Source organism: Mobula birostris, chromosome 20 (assembly GCF_030028105.1).
Source record: "Mobula birostris isolate sMobBir1 chromosome 20, sMobBir1.hap1, whole genome shotgun sequence".
Taxonomy (NCBI): Eukaryota; Metazoa; Chordata; class Chondrichthyes; order Myliobatiformes; family Myliobatidae; genus Mobula; species Mobula birostris.
In genome coordinates this window covers 7,668,934-7,692,761 of record NC_092389.1, presented here as the reverse complement: position 1 = coordinate 7,692,761, position 23,828 = coordinate 7,668,934, and the positions used below count along the sequence as shown (strand labels likewise).

Genomic DNA, 23,828 nt, shown 5'->3' with positions numbered 1-23,828 from the left:
GTTTTTATATAAAAATTGACTAGTTGGATAGAGATATTGACCAATTACTAACCTTGTGAATGTTCAGATTCCTTATTTGCATAATCGGTCACTAATCACACTACAATAATACAAGCATTAATAGCCAATAGAATCTACATGGTAAAGGCCAATAATAAAGTGCGTCCTAGAATCCTCCATTTGCACTCTTGCATTGGTAAGTCAGATGGCTTTGGTCTCCTGCTGTGCAAAGAAGAGCTATTGTCCCAAGGACCTTTCTTGCCTTAGCTTACGGCACATTATCTACCCCTTGCCTTGTCACGACATCCACAGCAGTCTTTTGTATCGACCTCACTAAGTGCTGGTCCAACACATCATTGGACTTCTATTTGGTTGTCAGTTTGTCAAAGTAGTCAAGCTTGTTGGCAAGATAAACACAACTCCATTTTTGCCATTTATTTACAATGGGTGGAAACTAATTGGAGACCAGGCCGTTTAGCCTGAAAGGGGATGTGAAGGGGTCTGTGCTCTGTCATAGAGGTGGGGCTGCTTTGGAAAGATTCTCTCCCAGTGTTGAAACCATTTGCTGAGAAACACAGGATTGAGTGTGTTGTAAACATTTTTACACTTCATAATCATCTCTGAATTACAGTATATGCTAAGCATTCAGAGTTAATTTCATGAAGTAATCTTTGGCAACTTTCCTTTAATTGCATTGTCAGTGCAGTGAATAGATGTTAGGTAATGCATGTATTGGAGGTAGAATCAATGAATAGTCATGCAGGTTATTAATGTGCCTTGTAATTGAAAGTATGACTTAAGTACTACACAGATAATGGAATTTTGATGCCTTCATTTGTTTTGGGGCTTAATTTATATCACTTTCTTTTGCTGAACACTTCTTGCTTTCTTATGGTGCTCTCTGATGAGGGTCATCACTCCAACATATATGCTGATCTTGAAGATGATTGAACCTCAAAAATATTTCAAGCTTTCAAAACTCTTTAAGTCTCAGAAAATGTCTTGAAAGATATTGACAACTCTGGAGAGTAGTGAGGATTTCGGATAAATGGGATTGGAACGAATACAGTTACTCATAGAAAAATGGAGGGCTATGTGGAAGGAAAAGGTTAGGTCAGGGGTTCTCAATCTCGTTTTATGCCATGGACCAATACCATTCAGCAAGGGGTCCGTGGGCCCCATGTTGGGAACCCCTGGGTTAGATTGATCTTACATCATGAGCTGAGGGGCCGGTAATGTGCTGTAACAGTCTATGTTCTATGAGTGACGGCCTCTACTGAAATTGTAAGATAAATGTTATTCAGATTCTCCATACTATCACAAAGATGAGATCTTAGATCACCTTTCAAATTACATAACTTATTTTACATTTACACAAACTGGCATGAAGATCTGCTTCTTCCATATTTCTTTTCACATCCTGGTTGCCATTCTGACTAATAGAGGGGGGGAGAGGAGAGGGATAAGGAGAGATAGAGCGAGGAAAAGTGAGAAAACATTGTGTTTTAAATAGCAGAAAGTGCAAAGGGTGCAGAGGACAGAGAGAATATCTATGGTAGGGTGTAGACCAATTTTCATGGGAATCATTAAATACATACTAGCAGTTAGAGACAGAAGAGAAACAAAGGAAGACATTGAAACTGAAATATAAATGGCTGTTCATCTGAAATAATTGGATTCAGTATTGATACACAAGGATTGCAATATGCCCCTATGGAGGATGGGGTGTAGCTTGAGCTTACATTGGGCAGCATTGGATCCGTGCAGAAAGCCAGAAGTAAAGTGAGAGGTGACTGGAAGCTTGTTGTCACCCTTGCAGCATGGAGGAAATGGTCACCAATGTTCAATGGATTCTCCAATCTAGAAGTTATAATTAATCACGTTACTAAGCACTGAGCACCTGCTTGCAGGCTGTTGGTTGTCCGACGTATTCGATGATGACAGGAAACCTATGTGGGAGAGTTCTTTAAGTGGAAAGAGCTGTTGCATTAGGGAAGTTCCACTCTCTTGACCTCAGACATCTGGGTCCAGTGGTACGAATAATCATCACAACTGGGGTCTTGCAGGCTATCAGTGGGTGGAGGTTGACAGGTTCTTGATTCACCAGGGCATCAAAGGTTGCCAGGGGAAGGCAGGAGAATGGGGTTGAGAGGGTTAATAGATTGGCTATGATGGAATGGCGGGGCAGACTCGATGGGCCGAGTGGCCTAATTCTGCTCCCAGGTCTTATGTCTTAAGGTGAAGATGTTAAATTCTAGACATTCATACGGCTCTATTTGCTTGCATTGGCTTGTGTTACTGTAAGAGTTGCCTCGCTGATCATTCAGTGCAGCACAGCTTGTGCCTCAGTAAGGCTAAATCGGGAAGGATGTCAGAATCAGAGTCAGGTTTAATATCACCGGCATATGTCATGAAATTTATTGATATGCAATACATAATAAAAAAACTGTAAATCACAGTAATAATATATATAAATTTAAAAAGTTAAATCAAATAGTGCAAAAAGAGAAAAAAAGTAGTGAGGTAGTGTTCTTGGCTTCAATGTCCATTCAGAAACCTGATGGCAAAGGGGAAGAAGCTGTTCCTGAGTTGCTGAGTGTGTGTCTTCACACTCCTGTACCTCCTCCTTGATGGCAGCATTGAGAAGAGGGCATGTCCTCGGTGATAGGCAAGAAGCTGTCCCCAAATCGCTGAGTGTGTGTCTTCAGGCTCCTCTGCCTCCTCCCTGATGGTAGCAATGAGAAGTAGTTAAGCAGAGGCAAAAATGCTTTTTAAAAGTAGTTAGTTAATGGAGAAAGTGTTACAGCTCATACAGAGGAAGTGATATAGAACAACTTGCTTTCTTTTCCTCTTTCTTTCTCTCTCTCCTCCTTCTCCTTTCTCTCTCACTTCTTTTTTTCCTTCTATCTTTATCAGGCGGAAATGAATAGCTGGCATCATACTCGAGTCTGTTAACCATCTTGACAGCTCCATTACCGATGTGTTGATGAGGACAGTGTTCCAGTACTAGCTTATTGTAAAATATCCAAAGCCTACTCAAATCAAATTACCTTTCGATCACAGTATCACTGCATGGAAGTTCGATGTCACTGTAATTGTCTTGATTCCTTGATACAGTATTTTTTCCTTATTCTCTCTGTTCTCTACTTGTTTAAAGATTAGCTTTATTTGTGACATACACATCCAAAGATACAGTGAAATGTGTTGTTTTGCATCAACAAACAACACAGTCCAAGGACGTGCTGGGGGCAGCCTGCAAGTGTCGCCGTGCTCCCAGTGCCTCCATAGCATGCCCAAAAATTACCAATCGGTACATCATTGTGACGTGGGAGGAAACCGGAGCACCTGAAGGAAAGCCACATAGTCATGGGGAGAATGTACAAACTCCCGTGGCAGGCATTGAACCCTGATTGCTGGTGCTGTAAAGCGATATGCCAGCCATTTCCTCTGATGTTTTTACAATATCATAATGTTCCATTGTGCCAATGAAAGGAAATAAATCTCTGTTACTATTGTAATGCAGTAATGTTAGCTGTCAGCTTGGACACAGCAAGCTCTGACAAAAGAAAATAGAAATAAATTATAAAATCAATTATTTGTTTTCCCCAGGGTAGGGGAATCTAAGCAAGCGTGCATGGGTTTAATATGAGAGGGAAGATTTAAAGGGAAGCTGAGGAGCAAATTTTCACACAGAGGTTGTTCGGTATATGGAGGAAGTGGTCGAGGTGTTACTTATTTTTTTTGTAAGTTCTAGTAATTTTTATGTCCTGTACTGTACTGTTGCTGTAAAACACCAGATTTCATGACATATGTCAGTGATAATAAACCTGAATCTGATTCTGATTCAAACCTAATTGCAACGCATTTCACAAAGGGACAGCACAGTGGTGCAGCTAGTAGAGCTGCCTCACAGCTGTGGTGATCCAGGTTCAGGCCTGAGCTCTAGTGCTGTTTGTGCGGAGTTTGAACGTTCTCCATGTGGGGGATTGCGTGCATTTCCACTGGTGATCTGGTATTTATTTTTTTTATTGAGATACAACACGAAATAGGCTCTTCTGGCCCTTTGAGCCACCCAGCAACTCCCGATTAACCCTAGCCTAATCACGGGACAATTTACACGACCAATTAACCTACTAACTAGTACGTTTTTGAACTGTGGGAGGAAACTGGCACAATCCTTGGGGAGTACATACAGACTCCTTGCAGACGACATTGCAATTGAACTCCAAACTCCAACGAAGCCTCGAGCTGTAATAGCGTTGCGCTAACTGCTACACTGCCATGGTGCCCCAACCTCTACTGTGGCTTCCTCCCACGTCCCAAAAATGTGCAGGTTGGAAGCAACGTTCCCTCTATTTTGTAATGACCAGCATGCGCAAAAATCTTGTGCCGTGCAATTTTTTGCCCAGTGACAACAACATGTGCTCTGAATGTTATATACAGAGGTATTCATTTTAATAGCTAGCAAAACACTGTCAATAAGAACTTTGATCTCCTCTGGGTTTGATCGTTTACACTTTCATTCATTTGCACTCTCACAAAATATACATAGCAGGCCTGTAGCAGGTAATGAAATATTTTATCACCGGAGCTTTTGCAAACTGTCCATATGTGACTTGCTAGCTAAATGATGCTTTAAAAAGTCAAGTTTCTAAATATCACTCCACTTCTTACCACCTGCAAATTCTTGAACAACTTTTGCATCACGACAACACACACAGGCAACACCAGTTTCTGTATTGTACATAAATATTTCTCATAGCTGTACGTTCCTGACCTCATGAGCTTTCAGGGTAGCAGTTTCTACTGTTTCATTAAGCCATTCCGCTTTAAATGAACTCGCAGTTCTTTTGCGCTTCATGCCCTTTGCTTCTTTGGAATTCGACATAGTGAATCAATAATTTCTTCAATAGAAAACAGTATAAATAAGCCTGTTCTAAAATCTGCAGACAAATCATCGCAAACTCCACGTTGTCAACACTGTCTGCATCAGAAACCAGAAAAGGAAATGTGATTGTGTAAGATTGTGAAATATACTTAATATGCCAACGAGGTAGAGGGTGACAACCTTTTGTGCGCAGTTTAAATTCCTTTGTGCGCTAGCAGCAAAAGATGCGTGCGTGTGCACATGCGCACACCTTAGAGCGAACACTGGTTAAGAGGTTAATTGTTCCCTTGTATAGGCGAGTGGAGGAATCCATGGGGAGCTGATGGGAACACAGGAAGAATAAAATGGATTAAGGTAGGGTAGGTAAATGGATACCCGATGTTTGGCATCGAGTTGATGGGCCAAATGGCTTGTTTCCATGCCGCATCTCTCTATGATTCTAACATCTACAACAGTTTCTCCAAAAGGAGGACAAAAGCCACCTGTGATCAAGTTTTTCATCCCCTTTATAAAATGCGTAGTGTGCGTACCTTGGGTGAAGGCAGGATCAGGCTGGTCCAAAATCAGAATCAGGTTTATTATCATTGACAAACGTCTTGAAATCTGTTATTTTTCAGGAGCTGTTCTGTGCAATACATAAATAAATTACTATAATTTACAATAAGGATATATTACAATGTATATAAATAATGCAAAAAGAGGGCAAAATACATGTGTTCATGGGTTCACGAACTGTCAAAAATCTGACTGCATTGTTCCTAAAATGTTGAATCTGTGTCATCAGGCTCTTAAAGCTCCTTCCTGATGGTAGTAATGAGAAGAGGGCATGCCCTTAATGATGGATGCTGCCTTTTTGAGTGATCTCCGTTTGAAGTTGTCCTTGATACCGGGGAGGCTAGTGCCCATGATGGAGCTGGCTAACTCTACAGCCCTCTGTAGCTTTTTGCAGATCCATTGCTCGCAACCCTTTGCATTCCCATGCAGCCCTTGTGACGCTCACTGTTGAGAATCAGTGAGGAATGCAAACAAGTGCAAAATCTAGACAGTGACTGTACCCAAGATCAGATAGTGCCTGTGAGGGGTGAGTATAAAAATAAATTCCAACACCACAAGGATTTATTTCAATCACATTTACTTTATTTTTAACTATGTTACAACTAACAGGTATCCAGAATCCCTGACAATCCTTTCTGGCAATACTGAAAACCTCCAAAGGGGAAAATACCATGAAAAAGATATAAAAAACATCATCAATTCTCAAATGCAACCCAACTTGCCCAGCAAAATAATTTGTAGTGGGTCAGTCCGTTAAGGAAGGTGACTGTTACACGTGTGATCACATGCTCACCCTGTGGAAACTCATTCATATTTCTGCTAGAAATCAGAGGGGAAAGGTATCTCATCACGGTAGGTAGCGCATCATGGATCCAGTAACAAGGAGGGTTACACCACTGACAGAAGAAGTTCATTGGATTAGCCGAATGTGTGTGTTTGTCAGCTCCTCCAGGCTTGTCCTGGGACCTCCAGATTCACCTGCTTTACAGTATTAAATGGCCAACAGTCTCATAGTGGGTAATTTGAAGGGCCTTTTTTTCCAATGGGATAAAAGGTGGACAACTGTGACAATGGATGTGTGAGGCACCAATGGTGGGGACCTAGGGAGGGGCTAGCCAACTTATAGATCATGCGACAAAACCTCCTAAAATATGCAAAAGCAAAGTTGGCAATCTAACTGAAGTTAAATTGTCAGATTGATGTCAGGGTCGGAAGCTGAGCCCACAATACAATATGCCTCCAAATTATCTCTTGCTACTTTCACACTGGTCATGTTCTCTGTGGACTTGGAACAACAGCAGGCTGAAACAGGAGAGCATTCCCATTTAAAAAATAATGCCCAGCTAGGAATAAATTCAGGTCCTTGGACAAGGAAGACTAATAATAGGGACTTAAGCAAAGCAACTTAGTTGTTGAAAGCTTAAGCATTAGTTAAAGCGTTAAACCTTGAAGGAACAATGCAGGTAGGGCAGTGCAAGGAAGGTGAAAGATCCATAGACTAGTAATGGACCTCATCAGTGTTAATCTAGACATGCTGGCTTGACATAAGGGATGGGATGTTGCCATGGTAAAGCAGAAGGTTGCTAGGCTGTATTAAAACCCCAGTGGAGGTCAGAAACACAGAGCTGCTATATCTGGTTTGATCACAATGCATCCTGATCACATTTGATTACATACAATACCTGATAATGTAATCTTCAATTCCATGATAATTTACAAAATAATCAAATATTAACTCATTCACTTTGAAATTGTATTTTAGTCTACACCTTAATAGCCATATGTAGTGCACTGCCCTGTGATTCAATAGATCTTGGTTAAAGGACCCAGCTCCTCATTGCCCTCTTATTTCAACCAGCTCAGAATCTTTGGTTCCCTCTTTCTTCACTCCTTACCTTTCACTGTTTATCCATGGGAAGATCATCGGGTTTCACTCCTCCCCTTCATGCCTTCCCCGCCGGGGGCTATTCTCACTCACCATCCTGTTCCTTCTGATCCTAAAAAATCAGAATTTGACGAAAGGTCTCTGACCTAAAACAGTAACTCTGATTCTTTTTCCTGACTCGCTGAGTTTTTGATTTCCCTTCAGATTTCCAGCATCTGCAGTTTTTTAATTCTCATTGTCCCCTTTCCAGTTCCTACAAACTCACATTCTCATAAGACACAGGAACAGAGTTAGGCCATTCAGCCCATTGAGTTTTCCCTGCTATTCCATATTATCCCTCTCAACCCCATACTCAGGCTTCCTCCCCATAATCTTTGACACACTTACTAATCAAGAAGCTGTCAACTCTTCTTTAAATATACTCAAAGACTTGGCCTCCACAGCTGTCTGTGGCAACAATTTCCACGGATACACCTCCCCAAGATCCTGTTTCCCTTCTCTCTTTTACACCAATTGGCTTCTTTCTCTTCCCCAAGCTATAATTTCCAAGTCTCCCTCCCTTCCCTTCTTACTCCATTCCTCCAATAAAGAACCTACCACCCTCCCAGAGAGTTGTGGCTCTCAGAGCGATAACTCTGAACTGTTCCCCGAACTTAGTTCTGAGGCTCAGATTGGGAAAGTCATAGAATCATGGAGTGAGAGGTACACAGCACAGAAACAGATTCTTCAACCCTACGAGTCTGTACTGTCAAACATATACTTACATTAATCCTATGCAAGTCCCATTTTATTCTCTCGACTTTCCTATCATCTCTCCCCAGGCTCCACACACGCACACACATACTCTGGCTAATTAACCCAACCACCCACACGTCATTGTGAAGTGGAGGGAAACCAGAGCATCCAGAGGAAACCCATGAATTCACAGGGAGAGCCCATAAACTCCACAAAAACAGCACCAAAGATTACAAATGAACCCAGATCACTGGTGATGAGAGGCACCAGGCCACCAAGGTCTTTTAATAAGTGCCCAATTCTAACTCCAATGGCTGCGAGTCAAGCCATTATTCACAGGGCTTTATCTCAGTGTTTGTTGCCCACGTCAGTGACCTATATCACCAGTTCCCTGGGTTATTGGAAATATTGCCCAGGATAGACATCCTCAATTTGAAAATTTCAGGTTAGTTTTGAGAAGGTTAGGAACCTTACCAGGAAACCTCTTGTCAGCCCCAGTGTTTAGAATAACATGTTTATTCCATTGTTGGCAGTGTGGGACTTCAGCTTGTGCTCATATGTATAAAGTTTTTATTTTATTTATGAAAATAAATCCTCTTCCGGTCCATAGCAAGCTCAATTTCTAATCACAAAATTACCTCACATTTAGCACACAGGAATTGGATTTAAAAAGTAAGCCATTTTGTGCTGTACAAAACCAATGTGTCTGGAATGTTCCCTGCCACTGATTGGCAGATGTGTTGTAACTACCTCCTTCCTTGAGGGAAAGACACAAGAAGATATTTCAGAATGGTCCTGTCAAAGCCTCCATTTTGAGAATTCCCCTGATCTTGGATAAATTGGACAAGAAGTATCCTGTGATATATTCAGGATTCCTTAGGCACACCCTACCAAGAAATTGGAGTCTTCCAAATCATTACAATGGATATTTTGAGGTGCTATTCTTTCCTTAAAAACAAATACATACATACGCCTTCAGCAATTTTAATTGAACCTGCCTGCTGGAAAATGTACGGAATTGGTTGCAACATTAGTTTTTTTTCTATCACATGTGATTTACTCACTACTGAGGGACAGAGTCAAGTGGGAATATGAAGATGGTAATCCACCTTCTTTGGTGGGACTCCTACTCCACAACAGTGCGGGATCAACTACAGCAGAGGGACAATAGTGGTTCATGAAAGCAGGTCACCAAAAACTTCTCAAGGGCAATTAGAGAAGGGTAGTAAATACTGGTCTTGCCGGCAATGCTAACCTCCCAAACAGTGAATAAGCAAAACAACTACATTTACGTTCCCCTGAATGAATAACAAAGCAGGGTGCATATTATTTTTACTTGTAATGTGCCACCTACTCACTGACGCTCAGTTAAAGCGTGCACAATTAACACCCTAGTTATAATTCACCACATTCATATGGCACTTGGCATGATAATTCGCATTGTATTTAAGCTGATGGTGTGAAGCTAGTGCTCGCGTTGAATACTGCCATGTTCAGTGGTATCACTTGCGCGCAGTTTGGAGGTTGACGGCATGCACGATGAATCGAACGCGGTTTTGCGGCGCAGTGGAAGGTGGGCACATCAGCACTTGTGTTTAATGTAAAGCAGCATGGAGGAGAATCGGTAACATCCCGTGAAGCATGAAGATCAACAGTCGTCAGCAGAGGCAGGTCATCCTCAGCCAAGTTTCACTGTCCCTAGTGCTGCCTACAAACACAAAACTCAGTTAGAACAAAGCTCGAATGAACTGCAACCTCAATGCCAGAAACAATTGGGTTCTTTGCTTCCACATTGTTTTACAATTAGCAGGAAGGAGTGAACAAGCTTTTGCACCAATATAGAACTTGGTCCTCAAACTCACTCTATGTGTTCATTAAATTATGGCTGAACTGATTGTATTCTCATCTGCCTATGGTAACTTCCACCTCTTTGCTTATGAAGTATCTATCTTCCTCTGCCTTAAAAGTAGCCATTGACTTGTCAGAAGAAGGTCCAAAGACTTATGATCATCTGAGAGAAAAACAGTTGCATTATTCAATGGGTGATTCTTATTGGTAAACTTTGACTCCTAGTCCCAGATGCTCCCATAAGGGGCGCCATGGTAGCATAGCAGTTAGTGCGACAATATTACAGCTAGGGGCTTCCGAGTTTGGAGTTTAATTCCGACACCGTCTGTAAGGAGTTTGTACGTCCTCCCGTGAACATGTGGGTTTCTTCCAGGTGCTCCAATTTCCTCCCACAGTCCAAAGACGTACCAGATAGCAAGTTAATTGGTCACGTAAATTGTCCTATGATTAGGCTAGGGTTAAATAGGTGGGTTGCCGGGCCGTACAGCCTGTTAGGCTGGAAATGCCTTTTATGCACTGTATCTCTAAATAAAAATAAAAAATAAAGAGAAAATATCTTCACATTCACCCTGTCAAGACCCTTCAATATTATCTTTGTTTCAGTCAATTCCTCTTTATTTCTACTAAACCCCAGCAACAACTTCTCGAGTGTAGAAGAATTAGAGAGGAATTAACTGAAACAATCTTATTCCATCCAAACTTTCTTCATAAATAGGTCCACCCATTCCAGGTCTTTGTCCAGTTTACCTTCTCAGAACAGTTTCTAACATATTAATATTCTTCCTTCTATAACAAGTCCAATGTTGTGCACAGTACTCCAGATGTAGTCTTTTTCAAGTCTGACATAACTGAAGCAGAATCTCCTAACTTTTGTATGCAGTTCCAAAAACAATAAGCTATCACATTCTGATAGTTTTCCTAATTTTTGGGGTGGGACGGTAGTATAGTGGTACGCTTTACAGTACCAGTAACCCGGGTTCAATTCCCACCGCTGCCTGTAAAAAGTTTGTACATTTTCCACTGTGACCATGTGGGTTTCCTTCCAGTGCTCTGGTTTTCTCCCACAGTCCAAAGATCTACAGACTGGTGGGTTAATTGGTCATTGTAAATTGTCCTGTGATAGGCCAAGATTAAATCGGGGGGTTGCTAGGTGCAGCGGCTCAAAGGGCCAGAAGGGCCTGTTCTATGCTGTATCTCTATATAGAAAAAAATAAACAAACAAACAAATGCTTACTGTACCTACATGCTTACTGAATCGCAGACTAGATCCCTCTGCAACCATTTATATAATATAGTTCTTTTTTTAATTCTTTGCTTCATTATACTTCATTTGCCAGATCATTGCCTCATTTAATCCATCTATATTCCTTGAAATCTCCCTATGTCCTCTCTACAGCTTACTTTCCTACCTATCCAAGTGTCATTAGGAAGTTTAGCAACTGTAACTTTTGTGCCCTTATCAAAATCACTTGGATAAATCACAAAAATTAAAATCCTAGCATCAATCCCTTGGCACTCATTACATCTTGTCAAATAGCAAAAAAGACCTCTTTATGCCAACACTCCAAGCAATTTTCTATCTGCACCAATCTGAAGATAAAGTCCACCGTGGATGGTCCCAAGCCCCGCTGTGAAAGGAGGAGGGTTGGGCATGAGGCTAGCAATCCCATCCTGTAAAAACACAGAGCTACAGAAACGGCAACAGAAGCTTCAAAGAGCTCATCCTGGGAGAGAAAGGATCTAAGACGAGGGACGATTTGAGAGACTGGTCCAGGACAGAGGACTCTGGCGAGCTGCCGTCAGTAGCCTCTGACCCAAAAAAGGGTGATGGGCTTAAGAAGAAGAAGAAGAAGGGGAAGAATCGAAAGATAAAGATTAGATAACGATTAGCTTTATTTGTCACATGTACATCAAAACTTGCAATGAAATGTGTTGTTTGTTTCAAATTGAGTCAGCGAGGATTGTGCTGGGCAGCTCTTGAGTGTCACCACGTTTCTGGTGCCAACATAGCATGCCCACAACTCGCCATTCCTAACAATACATCTCCTGGAAAGTGGGAGGAAAACAGAGAACCCGGATAAGACCATGGTGGGAATCAAACCACAGATGGTGCCATAAAGCGTTGCGCTAACTGCTACACTACAGTGCCACCCCTTAATCTGTCACCCCCTGCACCATGCGCTTCTATTTTCTGTACTAAAGTTTGCTGCAATGTCCTATCAAATGCATTCTGAAAATCTAAGGATAGTACGTCTACTGTTTCTCGCTTATGGACGTTGGGTTTTCAATGAAAAGATCAATTGTAAAACCACATTAACTTTGTTTGATGACTTTGATTTGCCCCAGCTTTAATGACGTATCTTTCAAACCAACCTCCTAAGAGCAGCATGATAATAACAATCAGATCATTTGCTTTTTGGTCATATTGTTTGAGGAATATGCAGTATGTTGGTCTGTTATTGGGGGATCCTCTCCTCTTTTCATTAAAATAATGTTCTGGGATCTTTTACAACCACCTAAGATTCCAGTAAGAAGTTTGACATCATCCAAGACAAAGCAGCCGGCTGTGTTAGCCTCTCATCCCCCATCTGAAATGCTCATTCTGGCAACACACACAAAAAATGCTGTTTCACCAGCATTTTTTGTGTATGTTGCTTGAATTTCCAGCATCTGCAGATTTCGTCGTGTTTGCTCATTCTGGCCCCTGCTTGCAGATTATAGCTTAGAGTGTAACATTGACAAAGATGCTCTGCATTTGCTCAGCTAAAAGATTAACTTTATTTGTCACATGTACATTGAAACAGACAGTGAACTGCGTCATTTGCATCAAATCAAATCAGCGGAAATTGTACTGGGCAGCCCGCAAGTGTCACCACACTGCCGGCGCCAACAACTCACCAACCTTAACCACTTGGACTGTGGGAGAAAACATAGAAAACCTACAGCACAATACAGGCCCTTCGGCCCACAAAGTTGTGCCGAACATGTCCCTACCTTAGAAATTACTAGGCTTACCCATAGCCCTCTATTTTTCTAAGCTCCATGTACCTATCCAAAAGTATCTTAAAAGACCCTCTCGTAACCACCTCCACCACCATTGACGGCAGCCCATTCCACGCACCTGGAGGAAATCCATGCGGTCACGATGAGAGTATATGAACTCCTTACAGGCAACGGTGGAAATTAAACCCTGATTGGAAATGCTGAAAAGCAATCCGCTGACTACTACGCTACCATGCTGCCCTATGATTAGCTAAATTGCTCTAACAAGACTTCTTAAACATGGGAAATCTACTATCAAGGACAAAGGTAGCAAAGACATGGGAATAACATAATTTGCTGATTCCTCTTCTGGTTGTACTCTGTCCTGACTTGGAAACAGAGCACCATTTTGTCATTGACTCAAGAGATTCTGCAGGTGCTGGAAATCCAGAGCAACACACAAAAAATGCTGGAGGGACTCAGCAGGTCAGACGGCATCCATGAAATGAATAAAACGTCAACATATCGGTCCGAGAACCTTCATCAGGACCGGAAAGGAAGCGGAGCTTGATGCCCCCCCCCACCCCAACTTCTTATTCTGGCATCTCCCCCTTCCTTTCCAGTCCTGATGAAGGGTCTCGGCCTGAAATGTCGATGGTTTATTCCTTTCCATGGAAGCTGCCTGACCTGTTGAGCTCCTCCAACATTTTGTGTGTGTTACATTGTTGGTGGGTCCAGATTCAGGACCTCAATGCCTAAGAGGGTATCATCAGAAGGACTGAGGTGGTTGAACAGGGCAGCTCACCACCACCTTCTGAAGAGCAATTAGGGATGAGCAGTAAACATTAACCTTAGCAACCACCCTACATCCAATAAAATAAATAAAATACAATACTTGGAGAGGCTGTTGAACCTGAGTCCCAGCTGACTCCATGAGCCTTACTTTTCCTCTTCTTCCTGATTGCCTTCCCCGTCTGTTTTTCCTTCTTCTTCAGTTTTCTGATCTTCGGATTGGTTATCTTGTTTCTTTTTCCTCCTCACGCACTTCACTATTACTAAAATCAGAATGACGACAGCAAGGAATCCACCAACGGAGGCGCCAATGATTACAGCGACGGTGGAGTCACGCTCAGGAGCCACTGAAAGAGAGAGCACCTGTTAGTAACTGTCTACCACAGAGTTACAAGAGATTCTGCAGATGCGGACACTTCCCAACCTGGATACCCCCTTATCCTTCGCTTTCCTTCTCCCACTTTCATGTCCATCACCTCCCTCTGGTTCCCCTCCCCCTTCCCTTTCTTCCGTGGTCCACCGTACTCTCCAATCAGATTCCTCCTTCTTCAGCCTTTTACCTCTTCCACCTATCAGCTCCCAGTTTCTCACATCATCCCCTCTCTCCCTCCCAGCCGTCTTCCCTTTCATCTGGTCTCATTTGTTACCTGCCATCTTGTATCCCCCTCCTCCCCCATGTTCTGATTCTGGCTTCTGCCTCTTTCATTTCCAGTCCTGATGAAGGGTCTTGCCCCAAAACGTTGACTCCATACAAAATTTTCCTCCATAGCTGCTGCCTGACCGGTGGAATTCCTCCACCTTTTTGTGGGTCTACTCCTTCAGGCATGGGGCATGAAAATGGCAGCAACAGTGGAATTTCCTCTCTAGACAGAAGGTGGTGGAGGTGAAAAGCATTTAAAAAGCAAGCGGATAATTATTTTTTAATTTATGGAATTTTGGGGAAATGGCTGGAAGAAGGAGTTGAGGCCTATGGTAGATCAGCCATGCTCTTATTGAATGACAGGACAGATTTAAGGGATCAAGTAGCTAACTCCTACTCCTATTTTCTCGTGCATCTTTTCAGGGAAAGAAGCTGCTTTAGAGTTTGTAAATACCCACCGCTCGCCCCACCCCACAGGCAGATGTATGGGTCTCCCTCTTTCTGTGGAAAGGATAAAGTGGGATTAGCGTAAGATTAGTGTAGATACAATACTATGCAAAAGTCTCAGGCATATATACTGTATATAATTAGGATCCTTAGACTTCTTCCCAGTACTGTATTTGTCAATGTGGAGCAGAGAGCAAGTTTGTAAATTTGACGGGAGCAAACGATGTTAAGAATGGTGAGGGTGCAGTGCCGTGGGTTGGGTATGGGATGGGTGGCAGAGAAGGAGTGCTAGGGGTACGGGGTGGCATGGATGCAGACACACCCAACCCTGAGACACCAGGCAAGGTCATTTGATTCCAAACAATTGATTTATTGATCATTACAGAATGTCCCTCTGGTGCTTCCTGCTCCCTCCATTCTCCCCTCATCTTTTCCCAACCATGATTCCCCTCTCCCTGCCCCCTTCCCACTCTCAGTCCACAATAGAGACCCATATCAGAATCAGGTTTATCATCACTCACATATGTCATGATTTTTTTTTGCAGCAGTGCAGTGCAATACATAAAATTGCTGAAGTACTATACAAAAGCCTTTGTCACCCTAGCTATATACATGTGCGTAAGACACAGCGCTGTAGGTGCTGGGTTGTTGTTGTGCACTCGGCAGGCCAAAGAGCCTGGCTTTGTGCTACGACAAATGGTTAATGGGGAAAGGTGGAGGGATATTGGTACTGACGGGTGAGAGGTTTTTTTGATGATACCTTCTGTGACCACGCTGAGATGAATGGTTCCCAATCCTTTATGTCGGTCAGGAGGGTTTAAGACGTAACACTTGTAAATGCCCTCATCACTAGTCTGGATGTCATGAATAGTGACGGAGACATCTTTCCTTGCCAGGTTGCCGGACCACTCCACACGACCCAAAAAGCGGTCTGTTTTGGAGATGATGACCCGGCGGCGGAATTGGACAAACTATAAAATCAGAGTGAGAATCAGGATTATTATCGCAGGCACATGTCATGAAATCTGTTTCTTCGTGGCATCAGTACAGTGCAACATATCAAAAATTACTATAAGCTACAATAAAAATATAAAATAAATAAGACCATAAGATATAGGAGCAGAATTAGGCCGTTTGGCCCATCGAGTCTGCTCCACTATTCAATCATGGCTGATCCAATTTTCCTCCCTGCCCCAGTTCCCTGCTTTCTCCCTGTATCCCTTCATGCCCTGATCAATCAAAAATCTATCACCCTCTGCCTTAGTATACATACAGACTTGGCCTCCACAGCTACCCGTGACAAAGAATTCAACAGATTCACCTCTCTCTGGCTCAAGAAATTCCTCCATATCTCCGTTCTAAAAGGATGTCCCTCTATTTTGAGGCTGTGTCCCCTGGTTTTAGACTCTCCCACCATAGGAAACATCCTCTCCACATCCACTGTATCAAGGCCTTTCACCATTTCATAGGTTTCAATGAGGTCACCCCTCATTCTTCTGAATTCCAGTGAGTACAGGCCCAGAGCCATCAGACATTCTTCATATGACAAGCCATTCAATCCTGGAATCATTTTTGTGAACCTCCTTTGAACCCTCTCCAGTTTCAGCACATCCTTTCTAAGATAAGAGGCCCAAAGCTGCTCACAATACTCTGTGAGGCCTTACCAGTGCTTTATAAAGTCTCAACATTATATCCAATCTTCCAGAAATGAATGCTAACATCACATTTGCCTTCCTTACCAGAGACTCAACCTTCAAATTAACTTTTAGCGAATCCTGCACAAGCACTGCCAAGTCCCTTTGTGCCCCTTTTTTTGTATTTTCTCCCCATTTAGAAAATAGTCTACCCTTTCATATCTTCTGCCAAAGTGCATGACCAAACACTTCCCGACACTGTATTCTATCTGCCACTTCTTTGCCCATTCTCATAATCTGTCCAAGTCCTTCTGTAGCCTCTCTACTTCCTCCAAACTACCTGCCCCTCCACCCATCTTCATATCATCTACAAACTTTGCAACAAAGCCATCAATTCCATCATCCAAGTTATTAACATATAATGTAAAAAGATCTACCCTGTAGAACACCACTAGTCACTGGCAGCCAGCCAGAAAAGGCTCCCTTTATTCCCATCCTTTGCTTCTTGCTAGTCAGTCACTGCTTTATATATACTAGAATCTTCCCTGTAGTACCATGGGCTCATAGCTTGTTAAGCAGCCTCATGTGTGGCACCTTGTCAAAGGCTTTCTGAAAATCCAAATACACAACATCAACCAATTCTCTTTTGTCTATCCTGCTTCTTGTTTCTTCGTAGTATTCCAACAGATTTGTCTGGCAAGATTTTCCCTTGAGGAAACCATAGCAACTATGACCTATTTTATGATGTGCCTCCAAGTACTCTGAGACCTCATCCTTAAGAATCAGCTCCAGCATTTTCCCAACCACTGAAGTCAGGGTAACTGGTCTATAATTTCCTTTCTTCTCTTTCTCTGCATTTTTGAAGAGTGGAGTGGCATTTGCAATTTTCCATTCTTCCTGAGCCATTCCAGAATCTAGTGATTCTTTAAAGATCATTACTAATACCTCCACAATCGCTTCAGCCACCTCTTTTAGAACACTGGGGTGTACACCATCTGGTCCAGGTGACTTATCTACCTTCAGACCTTTCAATTCCCCAAGAACCTTCTCCCCAGTAATGGTAACTTCACACACTTCATGACCCTGACATCTGGAAATTTCACCATACTACTAGTGTCTTGCACAGTGAAGGCTGATGCGTAGTACTTGTTCAGTTGGTCCTTCATTTCCTTTTCCCACATTACTACCTCTCCAGTATCATTTTCCAGCGGTCCAATTTCCACTCTCACCTCTCTCTTACACTATGTATCTGAAGAAACTTTTGCTATCCTCTTTAATATTTTGTCTAGCTTACATTTGTATTCCATCTTTACCTTCTTAATGACTTTTTTAGTTGCCTTCTTGTTGGTATTTAAAAGCTTCTGAATCCTCTAACTTCCTACCAATTTTTGCTCTACCATATGCCTTCTCTTTGGCTTCTCTTATTCGCTACAGTTATGTCTTTCCTTTAGAATACTTCTTCCTCTTTGGGATGTATATACCTTGTGCCTTCCAAATTGCTTCCAGAAATTCCAGCCATTGCTGCTCTGCTGTCATCCCTGCCAGTGTTCTTTTCCAATCAATTCTGGCCAACTCCTCCTCATGCCACTGTAATTCCCTTTACTCCACTGTAATATTGATACATCTGACTAGTTTCTCCAGCTCAAAATTCAGGGTGAATTTGATCATATTATGATCACTTCCTTCTAAGGGTCCTTTTACCTTAAGCTCTCTGACACAGGGAGAATATTTACCAACCGAAATCAGAGTCACAGTCACACAGTAAGGAGTAGATTAGGATTCAGATGAAGATTCATTTATTTATGTGGAGGTTGGTGAAGTTCTGGAATTCTCTACTCCTGCTCTTATTTATTAAGGTCTATTTCAGGAAGTTTGTTCCAATCTTCTGGTCCGAACAGATCTGAAAATCTGCTGCCCACTTCCCAATTTTTGCTCCCATCTCCCACAATGATTTTACCATCTCTACATCAACTCCTCTTTGTTTTCAAATTCCCTATGACTCTCATCCTCCCAGACTCTGCAACTACCACCGAGTAAGACTGTAAGACCATAAGTGCAGAATTAGGCCATTCAGCTCATTGAGTCTGCTCTGCCATTCCATCGTGGCTGATCCCTATTTATAAATAATAGGCATCCATTAGTCTCATGAGACCATGGATTTGCACCTTGGAAGGTTTCTGCAAGGTCTTGTATGGAAGACTGGCAGTTGCCCATGCTGCAAGTCTCCCCTCTCCACGCCACCGATGTTGTCCAAGTGAAGGGCACTAGGGCCGATACAGCTTGGCACTGGTGTCGTCGCAGAGCAATGTGTGGTTAAGTGCCTTGCTCAAGGACACAACACGCTACCTCAGCCAAGGCTCGAACTAGCGACCTTCAGATCACTAGACTGACACCTTAACCACTTGGCCACACGCCAACACACACACACACACACACACACACTTTCACCCACATTCTCTCAGCCCTGCTAGCCTGCTTGAGATGGCTCTCCCTCAATATTCCTACCTCCCTTCCCTTTACTATTTCCCTCAGACTTTTGCGCCTCTTTCCCTCAACTCCCTCGTCCTACATTCAGACTATGTCCCAGCCCTCTTCCTTTTCCTTTCTGATCCTCCCTCTTCCACTTTCCAGCTGGTTGCTCTTTCCTAGAGCAACGTTGTTCAATGGCTTCTGAAGCTCAGCTTCGTTGGGATCGTCTGTGCTTTGCAGCCATGTTCCTCCAAGGCCAGCGGCCCAGCCCAGAGCCCCACACACCCCCAGAAACAATCAGCTTGTTGGTCAGTGCTGTCCAGTGGCAGCAGATCATAGCCTCTTGGTCCTTTGTTTGTGGCTTGGTGGTTTCTGGTGAATCATTTCTAATTTAATGGATGTAGATACATCCCATGGAAATACAGTCATGGTGACCATGGTTTCATACACATCCATATGCATGTTTTTATCAATAATTTAGTCAGATGATCCCACCGAGGGATGGGGGGCTGCTGCCTCACACTTTCAGTGACCCAGGTTCGATCCTGGCCTCAGGCTCTATCTGTGTACAGTTTGCCCATTCTCCCTGTGACTGAATAAATTTTTCTCCAGTGCTCCAGTTTCTTCCCAATGCCAGGCAATATGCCTATTTAATCCTATCCAAATCATGGGACAATTTACAATGACCAATTAACCTACCAACCAGAACGTCTTTAGAATGTGGGAGGAAACTGGAGCATCTGGAGGAAACTCACGTGGTCACAGGGAGGAAGTACAAACTCCTTACAGACAGTGGCAGGAATTGAGCCCAGTCACTGGCGCAGTAATAGCTTTATGCTAACTGCTACGCTACTGTGCTGCCCCATATGCCTATCTACGAGTCTCTTAAATGCCCCTAGTGTATCTGCCTCTACCACCACCCCTGGCAGTGCTTTCCAAGCATCTACCACTCTCTGTGTACAACAAACCCCACCTCTAAACTCTCCTCCACTCAGTTTAAAACAATTTAGCTTTAAGCCCATTACCCATTACTGGGGCATAGGCCGCCAACAGCAGCTCCCAGAGTCCTTTGCCCTAGGCAGGTTTTTTAAGTTGTCCCCGGCTGTAGCCCATTTTCTTTGTATATCCTTCCCCTCCCAGGAGTGAAGTCTTTGGAGATTCTGTTGGTGTTTTGTAGCACTGAATGTTGTGTATTTAATAGTTCAGTAACATTTGAGTAATATTGTAAATATGTGATTGATTAAGCTTTCTTTGTTTGTTTAAGTAATTCATTGCAGGTAATATGTAAAAGTACGTGAATGGCATACGTTGTTATGTCACCACGTCACAAGTGCGCGCTTTGCTTAAAGTAAGAAGACAAAACTAAGACACACATTCCTGGCTCCGTTTTGTTTGCTTTCAATTAGTTTCATGTTTTGGAGTTACCAAACATAACACTAGGTTTTTAATGGGATGGGTTTGCTAGCCCCATGCCCAGCCCTCCTCTTCCACAGTCGTGCTCGTGACTGTCCATAGCAGAGCTAAAAAGACGATGTCCTTTGGTATTAGTCACTGACAGCCTGGGATAAGGCTTTGATAGGAATATGAGGAGAACAAAAAGGGTTCAGGTAAGATTGTTGTAAAAATGGATCTCTATGTCTCCATGAACTTGGTGGGGCTCAGAGGCCTGTTTTTCTATGGTTCCATGTGTTTAGAATAAAATTCAATAAATGTGGATTTAAAAGCTAGTAGCAGCAACAGTGACTGGGAAATTACTCATTTTCTGCAAAATCCTGTCTGCTTCACTGATACCCTTTAAAGTATGAAATTAGGGTGTTCCCCTGGTGTGGAGTTGTGTGTGCCTGCAGACTCTCAGTAATGTAGTCAACTTTTAACTACGTTCAGAAATGGCTCAGTAAGTAAAAGCAGATAATTACAACTGATACTGAAAATCTGAAATATAAACGGAAAATGCTGGAAACTATTACATAAAGCAGCATCTGTGGAAAGAGAAACAGTTTACTTTTGCTGCCAGAGATAAGTACAATTGGAAGTGGCTGAACAGGTTGACAAGGTGGTTAAGAAGGCTTATGGAATGTTTGCTCTTGTTAGTCAAGTCATTGAGTTCAAAAATCAGGAGGTTATGTTGCAAATTTATAGAACTCTGGTTAGGCCTCATCTGGAGTATTGCGTACAGTTCTAGACACCTCACTATAGGAAGGATGTTGAGGCTTTGGAGAGGGTACAGAAGAAGTTCACCAGGATACTGTCTGGTTTAGAGGGTGTGTGCTATCATGAGAGGTAGACAAACTTGGGTCATTTTCTCTGAAGTGGCAGAGGCTGCGGGGAGATCTGATAGGTTTATCAGATTATGAGAGGCGTAGATAGAGTAGACAGGGAATATCTTTTCCCCAGGGTTGGTATGTCTAATTCCGGAGGGCATCCATTGAAGGTGAGAGGGGGTAGGTTCAAAGGGGATGTGAGGGGTAAGTTTTTTACTCAGAGAGTCATGGATGCCCGATATTGTGGTGGAGACAAATACATTAGAGGTTTTTAAGAGATGTTTGGGTAGGCACATGGATGCAAGGAAGATGGAGGGATATGGAGATTGTGTAGGCTGGAGGGATTAGTGTTTGGGTTTTTAAAACATTTTCTTTCTAGCTGGTTCAGCAGAACATTGTGGGTCGAAGGGTATATTTAAAGCAGAGGTTGATAGGTTCTTGATTAGTCAGGGCATCAAAGGTTACAGGGAGAAAGCAGGCGAACGAGGTTGAGAGGGATAATAAATCAGCCATTGTGGAATGGCGGAGAAAACTTGATGGGCCAAGTGGCCTAATTCTGCTCCTTTGTCTTAAGGTCTTATTTTCCATGCTCCCTGAGTCTTTGTCTATGTCTCTGTGTCTAAATTCTGGCTTTGCAACTTCCTCTGAATAATTAAGAATTTACATAAACTTCACCAGAGAAGTAGGCCATTTTGATGAAGCTGGTGACACACCACTTTTAGTACATTTACTAATAGACAATATGTTAAAGAAATTTAATTTATCTTTTAAAATATCAAATTTCCTCTTTTATGCTTAAAAATCTTACCAAATTCTTCATCTGGTGAGACAACCTCTTTCAAACTTGAAGGCATCAATAAATACTGCCTTAATCTTTGGACACACAGGCAAGAATCCTGCCATTGGTCGACTGAGCACAACACAAGTAACTAAACAATTTACCAAGATTCCACTTTGATATTAATACTTCTTTATCATTGATTTTTATGTGCTGAAACAGTAAAGTTTGGCAAATTTCTGTTAGTTCCTTCCATAAATCTTACAAATTCGGGAATTGGATTAATTGAGCAAATTACCACCAACCCATTTATTGGTGAAGTGAGGAATTCTTGACATCTGACTGTGCAGAATGTTGATTCAGCTGAAGGAGAAACATTGCTATCATTCTAGGTGTCCTTCAGTGAGTCCTCGATCACTTTAAGTAGCTGTTGGATTCAGTAATCTATCTCACTGTGCCTCAGCAATTAATCCAGCCATGTTTACTGTTCAGCACTTTTGAATCAAATACTGAACCATAAGATACAGAACACTTACGAGATCTTCTGAGCAGTTATTACATTCTTGATAGGTCCAGTTTAAGGAGAAGTGCTTGTCACTGGCATCATAACATGAGTTAAAGGTGCAGGTCAGTTTGGCTGATGTCCCATTCAGCTTGACAACGTTGGGAGTAACCATGACTTCCATCCCAGATCCGAAGCGGACTACAGGGAGCAAAAGTAAAACAAGCAATCAAAAACCAAATCTTTCTTTTCACTTCTAACTGCCGAACAAGGACAGATTTCTTAACAAAGAGGAGATTTGAGTGACAATTTAATTATGAGCTTGCTAACATCCTTTCAAATTATTTGAAATTGAAAAATGTTAATTATCTTAAAATAAACAAACGGTAAAGTCTGCCCCCAAACACAATGTCATCAAGTTGCATGCAGCTCTCCTAGCACTAGAGTTAGCAGAAACATTCCCTGCTCTCATCACGTGTCCAAAGTCCATCTATACTTCCCACTGCCTCGGCCAGGTAGCCTTCATAATCAAGGACCCTTCCCACCCTGGTTGTTTTCTCTTCTCCCCTCTCCCATCAGCCAGAAGATACATAACAACACACAAAAATGCAGCAGGTCAGGCTGCATCTATGGAAATTAATGAACAGTCAGTATTTCGAGCAGAGACCCTTCATCAGGACTGAAGAAGGAAGAGGGAAGACGCCAGAATAAAAAGGTGGGGGTAGGGGAAAGAGGGAAGCTGATAGGTGAAGGCAGGTGGGTGGGAAAGGTCAAGGACTGAAGAAGAAAGAATCTGATAGGAGAGGAGAGTGGACAGTAGGAGAAAGGGAAGGAGGAGGTGCCCCAGGGGAAGTGATAGGCAGGTGAGAAGAAGCGAAAAGTCAGAATGGGGCTTCTTCCCCCTTCCTTCACAGTCTTTTAGGAGCGTCTCGACCCAAAACATCGACTGTTTGCTCGTGTCCACAGACACTGCCTGACCTGCTGAGTTCATCCAGTGTATTGTATTTGTTGCTTTGGATCTCCGGCATTGGCAGACTTTCTCGTGTTTGTAGAAGATACAAAAGCCTGCAAACACGTACCACGAGGCTCAAGGGCAGATTCTATCCTGCTGTTATCAGACTCTTGAATGGACCTCTTCTACTCTCAAAGGTGAACTCTTTATCTCCAAATCTACCTTATTATGGCCCTTGCTCTTTGTGTCTACATGCATTGCACTTTCTTTGTAACTGTAACACTTTATTCTGCGTTGTGGTTCTATTTTCCCTCAATGTACTTATGAGCCGACTGGTCGGTATGGAAACAAAAGCTTTTCACTGTATCTCAGTACATATAGCCATAGAGTCATAGAACACTACAGCACAGAAACAGGTCCTTCGGCCCATCTAATGAAGGCAAGGCAGTGGATGTTGTCT

At 42.6% G+C, this 23,828-nt stretch overlaps 1 protein-coding gene across 2 annotated transcripts in view; it reads right to left on the bottom strand.

Moving 5' to 3' along the window:
- Nucleotides 1–6,047: 6,047 nt before the first annotated feature.
- The window catches only part of LOC140185442 (sodium channel regulatory subunit beta-2-like), a 42,010-nt gene continuing 24,229 nt past the window's right edge, over nucleotides 6,048–23,828 (bottom strand). The window contains exons 2-5 of one of the 2 annotated variants that reach the window (XM_072238779.1): nucleotides 22,451–22,617; nucleotides 15,533–15,743; nucleotides 13,837–14,032; nucleotides 6,048–9,771 (exon numbers count right to left, since the gene is read on the bottom strand). In XM_072238779.1, the coding sequence (XP_072094880.1) occupies nucleotides 9,762–9,771; nucleotides 13,837–14,032; nucleotides 15,533–15,743; nucleotides 22,451–22,617 (584 nt within the window). In that variant the 3' untranslated portion in view covers nucleotides 6,048–9,761. Of the gene's footprint in view, nucleotides 9,772–13,832; nucleotides 14,033–15,532; nucleotides 15,744–22,450; nucleotides 22,618–23,828 lie in introns of those variants that run through there. The other variant, XM_072238780.1, reaches the window with a different exon arrangement.